Here is a 14,291-nt window from a genome sequence, read left to right as displayed (position 1 = left end):
GTGATCTGTAGCCTAAAGAAGAATCTACTTTTACAGAGTGAATTGCACTTCACAGACTACTTGACAAAATCTACTCAGGTGATCACTACATAAGTGTTGCAAGATGGAGGAATAAAATATAAACAATTATTGTACCATTAGAGGTGAACAGAATGGGAAATGGCTGATAAGAAACTATCTATCATGAATCTCTACCTTCTGTACTACAGTCACCATCCTTGTCTATTTGGACTGAACTTTCTAATTTTAAAATTTAATATTGATATTCCTGCTCTTCATTCTCAGTATGTCCAGAAGCAGAAGGATAGTGTTGGTTTGTTGCTTCTGTTTCATTGATTCTGATTTATTTTATTTTATTATTCATGTTTCAGAACCTGAAAATAAACTCCAAAAGTTGAAATTGGAAGATAATTCAAATGAAAACGGTATTTTCCTTCATTTTTTTTTCATCAGTGGTGGTATTCTGTCATTCAGTTTTTATGCTTCAATTAACATTAAAAATGTCTTGTATACCAACACAGTTTGGAGTAGGCCATTTTAGGGACTGTTAATTCAATCTACACTACAGATCCTTATGAAAGTTGCTAACCTGTGTAGTGTCCTGCATGGTAGATAGAATGTTTTTTTTTGGTTTTTTGGTTTTTGCTTCAAGCAATACCTAGCTTTTGTGTAGTGTCACAAAACAAAACAAATAGGACACAAATTTTTCCTTAGTTAGGACAAGGTTCTCTTACAGATAATGTTTCCAGATGATGTAGCATTCCTAATAGAACTGAAACAAATAGTAAAATTCATCCTACTCAGAAAATAGTGGACTTGGCCAGTGAGAACTAAGTGCTTTGGTTAGGGGCACACTACAGTAACAATGACAAGTTACAAACTGCTAGAGACATAAGCTTTGTGTTTGTGTGTGTTAAAGATACTCCTATATCTCGGTTTTGTCTTTTTATTAAGAATTTTTTATACTTCTTTATTAGTTCTTCATGTTTAATTGGGATTGTAGCATTCTGAAATCCATTAGATATTAAAGAAAGGAAGCAAAAAAAATAGCAACAATTATTAGCAACTTTTAGACAAAAGAGATGATTTCAAGAAATTAAGTATTAATTTCACTGAAAATTGAATTTTCATATTTAGCTGAGTTATTCCCTTTAAATTTATGTTTGTATTTATGCAAATCATACTGGTCAAAATCGCTAGAAATAGCAATGATTCATCTCCCCCACCAGCAATATATAGAAAAACAGTGCCAAAACAAGCATTGGTGTCGCAATTAGCCAGTGAGCTTTGGGCATTTATCTCCCCACTAGCAATATAAGCAGGAGTACATTTTGTACCAAAAGCCAATATGAAAGTTTCTCTTGTGGTATCTACTGCAATAAAGTTTGTTCTAATAGAACATCCACATTTAAGTGGGGATAAATATTCATCTTCATCATCGTTGTTGTCCAACATTTGCCTTCCATGCTAGCATGGGTGAGACAGTTTATCAAGAGCAGGCCAGGCAGAAGTCTGTACCAAACTTCTGTGACTGTTTTGGCAAGATTTTAACAGCTGGATGCCCTTCCTAACACCAACCACTCTACAGAGTGGTCTTAGTGCTTTTTACATGGCACAAGCACAGGTGAGGTCAGTTTTGGCAAGGTTTTTACAGCTGGATGTCCTTCTGAACACCAACCACTTTACAGTGTGGACTGAGTGCTTTTAAGAGGCACCTGCAATGACAGGATCACCAAGTACTTGCAAGACAAAAAGAAAAAGAAAAAAAATTTAATCAATAAAATCTGATGAAATAAGAACCAGTCTAATATAAGCAGTGAGATTGCTGCAGCAACGATCAACTAAACACCTCTTGATGGTAGTACTCCAGCATGGTTACGGTTCAGTGACTGAAAAACAAGAGTTATAAGTCATAAAAAGAATAGATAATTAAAATAGTATTAATATTGCCTTTGTCACTAATATATATTTTTTAACAAGCTCACTAGTTAATTGCCAAAATGCTTTGTAATGCTTTCAACTCATAAAAATCTATATTCCTTAATCAAAGTAAGCTAATGAGGTTTAATAATACTAAAGTACATCCTTAACTCTCATCTTCCTTAAGCATGAAAATACAATTTCCTGGGAAATTTATTAATTTATTGAAATTAAGTTCTCTTTCCTTTGCGGTTTGGTTTTTTTCTCCAAAACTAAAAGATAAATTTGCTGTGTGAATCTTTCAAGACATCATCACCTGTCTAGATTTATCTGAATTCATGCCATTGAACTACTTGAGTTATTTTTCTTAGCTCACTTTTGTATGTATGTGTGACATGGCTGTATGGTTAGGAAGTTCACTTCCAAACCACATGGGGTTTTTAAGTTCATTCCCACTATATGGCATTTTCTTCTATATAGCCTAGAGCCAACCTAAGTCCTGTTAGTGGATTCAGTATGTGAAATCTGAAAGAAGACCATTGTATATGAGGAGAACGTAGCTCAGATGGGCAGGCCACCTTGTCCAAATGCCTAACACACCACTACTCATAAGACTGTTTTATAATGAAATGGAATTATTGGTATATATATGTGTGTGTATTTATGTCTCCTTGTCTTGACAACATACAAGATTTGTGAACAAGTGTCATAATCATATAGTGTTATTTGTTCCCAGTGACACATGCCTGAGAATATGTCTCGCCATGGGGGGGGAATATTATTTGGAAAAAGTCTCTCTCTCTCTCTCTCTCTCTCTCTCTCTCCCTCCCTCTCTCTCTCTCTCTCTCTCTCTCTCTCTCTCTCTCTCTCTTATGGAAACAGTTCCGCAACCATAGGATGGATTTTATCAAAAATGCTTAAATAGTCCTGGCTGTTAATTGTGCCATGATGGGGAACCATTGAGCAGGCAGGCTTCCGAGATATAGCCTCCTGGATCATCACAGGTCCTCTTCCGTGTTTAACAGTTTGAAGTAGGCAGTCTGGGTCAAATACTTCTTTTAGCTGTCTCCACACATATACTCAGCCAGTGGTCGGAAATAAGGTAAAGGATGACTCACCTGAGAAAATAACATTCTTCCACTGCTCTAGGGGCCAATTCTATAGGTTTTTACTCCACTCTAAACGCTTCGCAACTTTTGTTTTTGAAAGTAGTGGTTTTCTGATTGCAACCCTCCTGTGAAATCCAGGTTTGTGCAGCTTCCGGCGAACAGTTTTTGTGGAAACTGGGTTCTCAAGGTGGTCATTAAGCTCAGCAGTAATTTTGTGAGCTGTACTTTTGTGATCCTATCTAATGATTTGTGTAAGAGTCTGATGGTCCCTATCGGAAAGTTTTGGTTTTCTTCCGGAGTTTTGTTTCGACGAGGAGGTTTTTCCCTCTTTCTCAAAGGCTGCCATTACTTTCGAGACAGTATTTCTTGATACACCAAACATTTCAGGTGTTTTTGTTACGCTAGCACCTACCATACGAACACCAACAATTTGACTTCTTTGAAAGTTCAATAGATCTGTCATTTTAATGAATTTTAATTACCTTTTACTGATGATATCTGAAAAAAAACAGCAATTTTAGCAAAACATATTAAGCATAAAAATAAATAAGCTTTTGACGGTTCTATAGTTATTTAAAAATTATGATACTATGATGCTAGATGTTTCCATTATTTTGTCCAACCCTTGTATGTATATACTTATACATATATACATATGTTTAATGTTTCTATGTATGTAATGTTATTTTGATCAGATCCTGTGAATATACTGCTAATTGGTTCTGCTGATTTACGACATGTTTTCAAAACAGTTACCTGTTCAAACAAACAGCTAAATAGAAAACTGCATGTAAGTTCTTATTTCTTCCCATTATTTCATAATCATTACAATGTTCAGGAAAACATACTTTCTTGATCTTTTGCAAAAGAAAAGGTTGTAATATTTTGAGAGAAAAAAACAATACTATAAGTGTCTCTCTTGCACACCACATTTTAATCAGTTTGTATAGAAAAGAAATTTAAGAGGTTTGCTGTTTTGAAAATTAAACAAAAGAGATGGAGAGACACCTAATTTAACACTCCTATTAAATATGTTTATTCTATACACCATCAAAAGATTTTATTGAATATAATTATTCTTTGCCCACGAATTCATGTGACAGATGTAAAACATATTAGTTCATGAGGAAATATTACTTTGTTTGGAAACAGGGGAGGGTAAGCAACAGGAAGAGCATTAACCTGTAGAAAATTTGTTGCAATGATTTCCATCTAACCCATACAAGTATGGAAAAGAAAAGTTGATGTTAAAATGATGATGATGATGACAGTGATGTTGATGGTAGTAGAAGTAGCAGTATTTGACTGGCTTCTTTTAATCTCTTTCTACCTAAACCACTCAGAAAGTTTTGGTCAGCCCGAGGCTAGAGTAAAAGACATTTGCTTGAAGTGCCACACAGTGAGACTGAACTCAGAACCATATTGTTAGGAAATAAACTCCTTAACCACATAGCCATGCCAGTAAATATCTTCTATCATAATATATAGACCGGTGGTTCTCATCCATTTTTTGCCTATGGACCCCTTTGATTTCTATTTTACTCTACTGGACCTCCATAGCCATTCAATGTATATTAAAATATATCATGCTGTATTTTTATAATTAAACTAGCAGAGATACCCGGCGTTGCCCGTGTTACATGCAATTGAAGGATGAGACTTTTCTCTTATATTTCCTGTAAGGAACTGGAATAGATATGATTCGAATTTCATCAAAATTGCACATGAGGGTTCTTTCCCTCTTTACACACCCTAAAAAAATTCTAATCATGAGACATGTATCCCATACTATTAATTTTTATGCACATATTCCAAAATTTCAGAGCTCTTGGAGCCGAAAAATGTAGAAGTTAAGGCCCCTATTGGGGGTGGGTGTGTTAATGTCAAGCAGAGAAGTTGAATTGTTGGGAATGTTTTTAACTTGGGTGTAATATGTATTGTTTGAATTTCTTTGAAATAGGAAATATATATATGTTCACTGGGTTTGTAAAAGAGAGTAAAGCTACAAGAAACCAAAAGACGAATGATCACGATAATCAGTCGGCTACCCGAGCGTAGTCGTTATTACTCCCCAATATAGGATTCCTCACCATACAGGTGACAGACACAGCTGTAAGATGCATTACGGATCTATAGCAACTGGAAGGGCATGACCCAATTGAAATAAGAACGTGTGACGTTTGGAGTAAAGGGAAATGAAAGTGTCGCCTCTGGAGTTTGCAAATGACCACTATACCGATAGGTAACTGCAGAAAAAATTTACAATCAATAAATGTCTTAGAACAACCAGTCACTCATCTGGGAAGGCCTTGAAATCAATGTTACCAACTGGGGACTATGTGTGACCCAGTGATAATAAAAAGTGGAGGCAAAGATGCGTCTCATTTTCTTGACAATCTATGCACCACATTGCAGAAATCACAATGTAAGTATATCTGAAAAGATAGTCTTACACTGTTGTACCGTTGAATTACAAATAATGCTCATCTGTTATGTTCGGGTGACCCTATAGGTTCCAATAGTACAACTGTATTCGTCTTTGCTTAGGAAAAATGAGTAAATTGTGGGTGTGAAGTCCCCATGAAGGGGTCTTTGTGACTTCTAAGAAGAAATTTTAGAAATATTACTTTATTTGTGTGTAATCTGTATGGTTAAAATTCCATCAACATCAAATGAATTTTCATGGTGGTTATGGCCGTTATGCATTGAATATAATTTCTAAATTTCATAAAGATCCATTCAGTACTTTTTACGTAGTTTTGGATAAAAAAAACAAATGACTAATGTGTGCGTTTGTGTGTATGTGTGTGTGTGTGAGTGTATATATGTATAGATATCTGTATGCATGTATATATGTGTACATATTACATGTACATCTATATATACATCTACACATATGTATACATATACATGTATGCATATAGATCTATATCTCTATATATATCTATACATATACGTGTACATATACATCTATATGTATACATATACATCTCTCTCTCTGAAACCATTAAAGTGAAAGTATCTGACATTATAGTATCGAAATGTGATTGTTTGAGTTAGTGGAATAGTTTCATTCTTAAAGTGAAAGTATTTGACATGAGTGTTTTTGTTTCACTTTTGACATGTAATACTTAAATAGTGGAGGAGATATGTTGCTGTGGGCTCGAACTATGCAAGAAGTTAAACATTTTTTTTTGACTAAAACACAACTGGGACCCTAAGTAAGGCACGTGTAAAATTTGAATGAAATTGGTTGTGTAGTTCTCGAGTTTTAGGGAAACACACACACACACACACACACACACACACAGACAGACACACATTCTCATTTTTATATATATAGATTATTATAATATTATTAGGAATTATATGAAAAAATACAATATTTTGTGTATTGTAGAATTATAAGCAATTTATTGTACATAAATTTTAACAACAAGGGTCATATGAACCCCCAGTTGAGAACCACTGAGAGAGAGAGTGGTATCACTATATCAGAGCTAGAGTTCAACAAGTTATTAGGGAGGCAACAAATCTACACCAAATCAGAAATTCCTAACTCTCAATAATTCAGTCTATCAAGGTACCATTGTGAACAATCGCTTATTCACACAACTTGTTCAGACACAATCATCATCATCATCATTTGTCCATGCTGGCATAGGTTGGATGGTTTGACCAGGGCTGGCAAGCTGGAAGGCTGCACCAGACTCCAGTCTGATTTGGCATGGTTTTCTACAGCTGGATGCCTTTCCTAACACCAACCACTGCAAGAGTGTAATGGGTGCTTTTACATGCCATTGGCATGGAAGCCATTTGCATGACACCGGTATCTGCCATGGCTGCAATAGGTCTTAATAGGTCTTCTTCTCAAGCATGACATAATGTCAAAGGTCTCAGTCATTGCCTCTGTGAGGCCCAACACTCAAAGGAACTCAGCCACTTTGCCTTTGTGAAGCCCAGCACTCGAAAGTAACTCAGCCACTTTTACCTCCATAAGGCCCAATGCTTGAAAGGAACTTAACCACTTTACCTCTGTGAGGCCCAATACTCCAACAGTGCTCTTTACATGCCACTGGCATGGGTGCTAGTTACATGACACCAACATCAGCCATGACTATAATTTCATTTGGCTTGACGGGTCTTCTCAAGTACAGCATATCACCAAAGATCTTGATCACTAGTCATTGTCTCTGTGAGGCTCAAAGTTCGAAGATCATGCTTCACCACTTTATCCTATGCCTTCTTAGGTCTACCTTTAACACAGGTTCCCTCCACAGTTAGAGATCGGCACTTCTTTACACAGCTGTCCTCGTCCATTCGTATCACATGACCATATCAGCATAGTCATCTCTCTTGCACACCACATTTGATGCCTCTTATACCTAACTTTTCTCTCATGATGCTTACACTCTGTCAAACATGCACACAGACATTGCACATCCAGCGAAGCATACTGGCTTCATTTCTTTCAAGCTTACGCATGTCCTCAACTGTCACAGTCCATGATTCACAGCCATGTAGCATAGCTGTTCGCATACAGGCATCATACAATCTACCTTTCACTCTGAGAGAGAGGCCCTTTGTTGCCAGCAGGGCTAGAAGCTCTCTGAACTTTGCTCAGTCTAATCTTATTCTCACAGCTACACTCTCACAGCATCCACTTCCACTACTAACTTGATCACCTAGATAATGGAAGCTATCTACTACCTCTAGCTTATCCCCCTGGCAGTTGATGGAATCTATTTTCTGCACATTTTCAGCATTTATTGTACTTGTGCATCTTCCACATACAAAAGCTAGTTTCCCTGTTAACCTTCCTCTGATATTGCTGCACCTTTTACGTATCGAAAGCTTACGCCAGGTTCATCTTATGGAGTTTCTACCTACACCTTTTCTACAGATTGAGCAGAGCCATCTATTGAAGGGATTTGTGATTTGTCTGCCTTCCTACTTATTACGACTTTGGTTTTTGCTAGGTTAACTCTAAGGCTCTAATTCTAGACAATATTGGTTTCAAATTTTGGCACAAGGCTTGCAATTTCAGGGGAGGGGTTCAAGTCGATAACATCAACCCCAGTGTTCAACTGGTACCTATTTTATCGACTCCAGAAGGATGAAAGGCAAAGTCAACCTTGATAACATTTGAACTCAGAACATAAAGATGTACAAAATGCTGCAAAGCATTTTGCCTGGCTCACTAACAATTCTGCCAGCTCACTGCCTTGCACTCAGATACAAAATTATTAATACATATTTTTTCTGACTGACTAAATTATCTCTTGAGCTTTAAGAGAGCAATGGGAAATGATTTTCCCATTTTCAAGAAATTCTGAATTTAAATCCAGTTTTGTTTGTAATCAATAACCTAATGGTATGTTCTAGGGTATCAACATAACTCTAAGGCCATTCGATTCTAGACAATATTAGTTTCAAATTTTGGCACAAGGCTTGCAATTTCAGGGGAGGGGGGTCAAATCGATAACATCAACCCCAGTGTTCAACTGGTACTTATTTATGCCATAATGATAGGTTTATCACTTAAGATTTGTTTTACATTTTAACATCTCGCTTTAGCCAGAATGGAATCAGTCTCTTTAATAACTTTTTACTTTGAATTGACTAAAAATTTAATTTTGTTTTGTTTCTATTTTCTAAATTCTAGTTTTACATTCTGGAAAGCCGTCTTGAAATCTATGCCAGACATTTATTACTCTTGGCAATTGCTTTACAGTCACCCAAACTGCTTGGACTTCAAGGTATTTTAGCCTAATATATTATTATTTCTCTTTTTCTAAGTTTAATTTTTTTATGAAAATATCTATGTTAATATTGATTTCAAATTTTAACACAAGGATAAGTCGATTAGATCCATCCCAGTGTTCAGCTTGTTCTCATTTTATGGACCCAAAAGGATGAAGTCAACCTCAGTAGAATCATTAGCTTGAATTCAGCAATCCCATCCAGCCCATACCAGTATGGACAGTAAATTTAAACTGATGATGGTGGTGGTGGTGGTGATGGTGACAACAGCAGTGGCAGTGGCGTTGTGGTTGCAACAATGATGGTGATGACAATGCTAATAATTCTCTACTATATAACACATCAGTCCTGTGCACTGGCTTTTTTTTTAATGGCTTTTCTAGCATGCTAGCTGAGAAAAGGTTGCTAGCCCCTATTTCAACCTTATTTGATTTCTTGGAGGGAAGGAGCTCTATGCATATTCCTTTACAATTCTTCCACAGTGCTGCATGGTGGATTCTGAGAGAGGGAAGGAGTGGAGAGAGAGAAAGATGAATCAACTCCAGTTCTTCGCTGGCACTTTATTTATTTGCCAAAGAAATATTGGTTTCAAATTTTGGCACAAGGCCAGCAGGTTTGGTGGGAGGGGCTAGTCAATTATATCAACCCTATTGTTCAACTGGTACTTATTTTATCAACCTCTGAAGTAATGAAAGGCTAAGTTGACCTTGGCAAAATTTGAACTCAAAATGTAAAGATAGACGAAATGCCACTAAGCATTTTGCCCAGCATGCTAATTGTTCTGCCAAGTCACTGCCTTTGACCAAGGAAATCAAATTCTGAACACAAAGAATACAAACAATAACTGAGAGGTATTTGTCCAACACTCTCACAAATCCTCCAATAAACTTCCTTTAAATGGCTCTATGGCCAGCATAGGCCTGGTTAGCTCAGTTGATTAGAGCATTGTACAAATAACACAATCATCCTGGGTTCCAGTATGTAACTCCCAAAGAGCTGAAAGGTAAATTTTTGATGTTGGTAAAATTTCAACTTAAAAACATGTGAGGTGGTGTACCAGCATGGCCTTGCCACATGGCTGAGACCAGTAAAAGTGTCAAGTGAATTAATAATAATAACATAATAATAATAATAATGAAATTATTGTGTATAATGCTCAGGTACATTACAACTTATCAAAGGTGCATATACAGTACATAGAATTATGTACAAAAGTCAGGAAAGTGAACAGTATGTGAGTCATAATATACATGTGTGCATGCATATGGAGGGGGGGATATCAGGTGTAATGCCATAAAGTATATGTACATCCTGTGACATTATAATATTTTTTATATCATGCCATATATTATTGTATCACATCTTTCCAGATAAAGTGGAACTGTACCTGGAGTTATATGGAAATACTTTAATTCGAAAACAATCAGTCACATATTTACAAAAAATATGCAATGAATTCATCAGGTGATAAAAATAGATTTTAAAAACACTTTCAAATTTTCTTTATTTGTCATTTTTTCCCCTAGATATTTCTAAGAATTTCCTTATTTATAATTTTTGTCAGATCATTTGCTTTAGACTTTACATTTCCTATTATCGCTTCCATTCATCTGTTTTATGTCCATTTTCAACAATTGTGCCACAGCACACTTATGTGCCATATATGATCTTTAGGTGTGTTGTGAGCACCATGATATTTAGAAAACCTGGATGTTTTTAATGCACCACACCACTGCATGTGTATCTCTTTACTGTAAAGTGCAATGCATGCAACTATTTTTTAAATAAAACTTTTAAATGGCTGCTGGTGTACTGTAACTCTTTAGCATCTTATTTGATGTACTATGAATGGGAAAATGCTGAAAATTACTGCATTAAAGGCTCTTGAGCATAATACCATCTAATTAAATGAGCAATAGATTTGATCTCATGAACTGTTAATCTTGTACTTTGTCTACTTAGCCATTTCTCTTTTTGTTTTGTATTAATTTGTGATCTGTTTAAAATCTTCAGATTAATCTGAGAAGGCAAAGTGGATGTTGGATAACAGCCATTTTAGGTTCTCCTATACTGAGAAACAAAGATTGCTTGGTGAAGTTTTGATATTTAATGCTTAATCCTATGAATTTGTGATTGGAAAGAAAAAACTTAGAGCAAGGAATTAATTTCAGAGATGCACATTTCTTATGAGTGAAAGTGTTTATTTCAACCCTTGTAATTATAAGACTCCTTTTATGTTTTGAACTTTTATTCTTTTTTTTTTTTTTTTTTTTTTTTCAGGATGATAACTGACTTTGATTATTTGAAAGAGAAGTTACCTATTGTTGACATATCTAGGTTAAAGGTAATAAGTTTTCCCATAGTTTCATCTATATAACAGTTTGGTAGTTAGAAAGAGAGAGGCAGACAGAAACAATGTACACCCAGACTAAATGTGTAACAGTATTGAAATTGGTGTCTCTATATTCAGTTTGATTTGATTTGACATTGCCTTATACTTTCTTAGAGTCAATACAATAAAATAGGTACCCAGGGTTCTACGGGTGATTTAATTAATCATTCTCCTTTCTGAATAACTGCATTACTGCTTTGTACCAGTGTGCAAAAAAAACATTTATATTTGAGTTCAAATCATCCTCATAACTAGCAAAATTTTATGAAATGACACATATTTCTGTGAATCCGAAGTTAATTGCAGCCTTTAGGGAAGTGTAGCATGAGAAATATAGAGTTTATGAAATTACTGTATTTGAGAAGGAAGAACTATAATATATTAAGTTTTGTGGGGAGTACTAATAGAAAATTAAGATTAGATCACTTGATGTTATTATTTGAATTGATACAGGTTAGTGTTAGGAGGGAAATGACAGGAACTTAACATTGTGTTGTCAGTGGAACTAATGGATCAAAAAGATAACCGTTGGAATTTCTGAAATTAGCAAAGAGATAGCACTTTAGTTGTGACGAACATGCAATAGTTGTTAGCTATTGGATCCCCATGAAATGAAATCCATGAATTGCTAAGAGTGAGTGAGTGTGTGTGTGTGTGTGTATTTATGTTTGTATTTGTCCACCACCACCATTTGACAGCTGGTGTTGGTTTGTTTACATCTGCATAACTTAGCGGTTCATCAGCAAAAAGAGACCAATAGAATAAATATCTGACTTTAAAAAAATAAATACTGGGGTTGATTCATTTGACTAAAAGTTCTTCAAGGTGGTGCCCCAGCATGGCTAATGACTGAAACAGATAAAAGATATTAGACCATTGTTTGTTACTTTTGTTTGAAATGTTTTTTCTTTTATTTTTATAAAAATAACTATAATTTACCTGTATTTATTTGACATAGTAGTTCAAAGAAAGAGACTACCTTGAAGGGATTCTAAAATTCTGGCGAAACCCAGATAAAAATTTGTTTGATATTAGCATGTGTTGGTAAGTTTATTCCTTGTTATTTGACCTTTAAATTTCATTAATTTTCACTTTCCATTATCTTCATTCCTGTTTGCACAAAGATATCAGCATCTAAATTATTTAAAATATTAAATCATAGTATCAGGAAAACTGGCTAGTATACGAAGTATTGAACTATCAACTAATATTTAATGAATTCATATTGACCATTAAGTGTTCTTTTTGTGTCTACAGGCAACACACCTAATTCCATAAACCAACTTGTAGAGAATCTTTTGTTGATGTTAGCTTTGATAAGATTTCCATACAGGAGGAAATTTATCTTTCATGTCTTTAATAGGTGATTGGATGCATGATTGAGAATTTTGCTTCCCAACCACATGATATCACTGCATGGCACCTTGGGCAAATGGCTCCAATGCTGCAATATTTGATGAAAGGAAATGAAAGGGGATGAAGGCCATACCCATCAAGAGCAACAGCAATATGGAATATGCCTCCCCCAACAAGCGTCAAATTGTTACAAGCATTTTTAGGCTTGGTAAACCACTATTAAGTATATATCCCAAACATACACAACACAAGGATTCCACTAAATGAGCTTTTAAAAAAGGATGCTAAATGGCTTTGGTCAGAAAAATGCCAGAAGGCATTTGAGAAACTAAAAAGTATGTTAACTTCAAACTTGTTGCTTACACACTTCGACCTGAAGTTGGAAACGATACTGGCAACAAATGCTAGTGGGTATGGGGTAGGTGCCATTCACTTACACAAATGTGAAGATGGCAACCAAAAGGCCATAGCTCATGCATCAAGGACACTATTGCCAGAGGGAAAAAATTATAGCCAAATTGAAAAAGAGGCATTGGCGATTATACTTGCCATAAGAAAGTTCCACAGGTTTATACAAGGTAGACGGTTTAGACTACAAACAGACCATCACCCGTTGCTAATGATTTATGGATCCAAGAAAAGAATCCCAGGACATACAGCAAACAGGTTGCAGCAATGGGGCACCATACTACTAAACTACAACTATACTATGGAATATTTACCTTTGAAAAAGCTGACGGCCTATCCAGGTTAATACCCAGAAATGGCAAACCATTCAAGGACACAGTAATAGCAGCCCTAAGAGCTGAAGGGAAAATTAAACACATAATGCAGAACATTGTACAAGAGTTACCAATATTATATATATATATTGAAAGCATTCAATAAAGAAAGAATTTAAACTGAAGTATAATGAAAGTGTTTAAATCCTGCATTATGTCTATCATATCCTTTTGCATTGTACGTTAATAGTAAGAATTCCTTGGGACTCCTTTGTCCCAGTTGTGAAAATTTGTATGCCCACATCAGTGATTGCATTGATCAGTATCTTATTAACTACAATTTGACTCATAATTGTTGATATAAGTAGTCAGAAAATAAAACTAAGATTTGATAGCAATAAATCACAGTTTTGGAGGTGAGGCTGCTTGTCATTTTCACTAGATAGAAATAAATTCTATAAATATACAATGCCAGCATAATTTATGTTCCATGAAATTACATACAAAATACTGAATAAAGAGTGTTTAAGATGCTCTTTTCACTTTCTGAAAACTTAAAATGTCATGTTTTAATTTATGTAAAAAGAAACATTTCATAGCTTTAATTTTACAGCACATACACTTTTACAACCTACACTGATAGAATTCAAAAGTCACTTTTGAAATTACTTTTTATTTTGTTTAGGATATATGAGCTTATTGTTTTACCTTCCTTTACTTAATTCTTTCTTGCATATATTCCTATATTTCAATGAAACAAAGTATTACTTAATCCATCTATGCACTTGTAATAATAAATTTGATTAACCTTTTAGCAGTTAAACTGGCCATATCCAGCCCAAATATTTTACCTGTTTTATGCTCAAACCAACCAGATCTGGCCTTTCACATCTACCTTACAATGTCATTCTAAATGCAATCACACATCATTTAAATCTCAAAGTTATGAGATAATCCATGATTAATCCAAAACAATGTGAATAAATATGCATTACATTTGACAGAATAATCTGAAAGGGTTAAACATTT

The 14,291-nt window shown here is 35.1% G+C and overlaps 2 protein-coding genes across 2 annotated transcripts in view; one reads left to right on the top strand and one right to left on the bottom strand.

The window, feature by feature from the left end:
- The window catches only part of LOC106879738 (pre-mRNA splicing factor CWF19L1), a 69,086-nt gene that overhangs the window by 31,950 nt on the left and 22,845 nt on the right, over window positions 1–14,291 (bottom strand). The gene's annotated exons all lie outside the window — the stretch shown is intronic.
- LOC106879746 (dynein axonemal assembly factor 3) overlaps window positions 1–14,291 on the top strand; it is a 32,958-nt gene that overhangs the window by 1,754 nt on the left and 16,913 nt on the right. The window contains exons 2-7 of the mRNA XM_014929425.3: window positions 372–425; window positions 3,725–3,819; window positions 8,695–8,788; window positions 10,163–10,256; window positions 11,073–11,136; window positions 12,146–12,228. Coding sequence (XP_014784911.1) covers window positions 372–425; window positions 3,725–3,819; window positions 8,695–8,788; window positions 10,163–10,256; window positions 11,073–11,136; window positions 12,146–12,228 — 484 coding nt within the window. The remainder of the gene's footprint in view (window positions 1–371; window positions 426–3,724; window positions 3,820–8,694; window positions 8,789–10,162; window positions 10,257–11,072; window positions 11,137–12,145; window positions 12,229–14,291) is intronic.

This window comes from Octopus bimaculoides, chromosome 11 (genome assembly GCF_046866305.1).
Source record: "Octopus bimaculoides isolate indiv1 chromosome 11, ASM4686630v1, whole genome shotgun sequence".
Lineage (NCBI taxonomy): Eukaryota > Metazoa > Mollusca > Cephalopoda > Octopoda > Octopodidae > Octopus > Octopus bimaculoides.
Note: the sequence above shows the minus strand (reverse complement) of the source record. Positions and strands in the feature narration are given on the sequence as shown.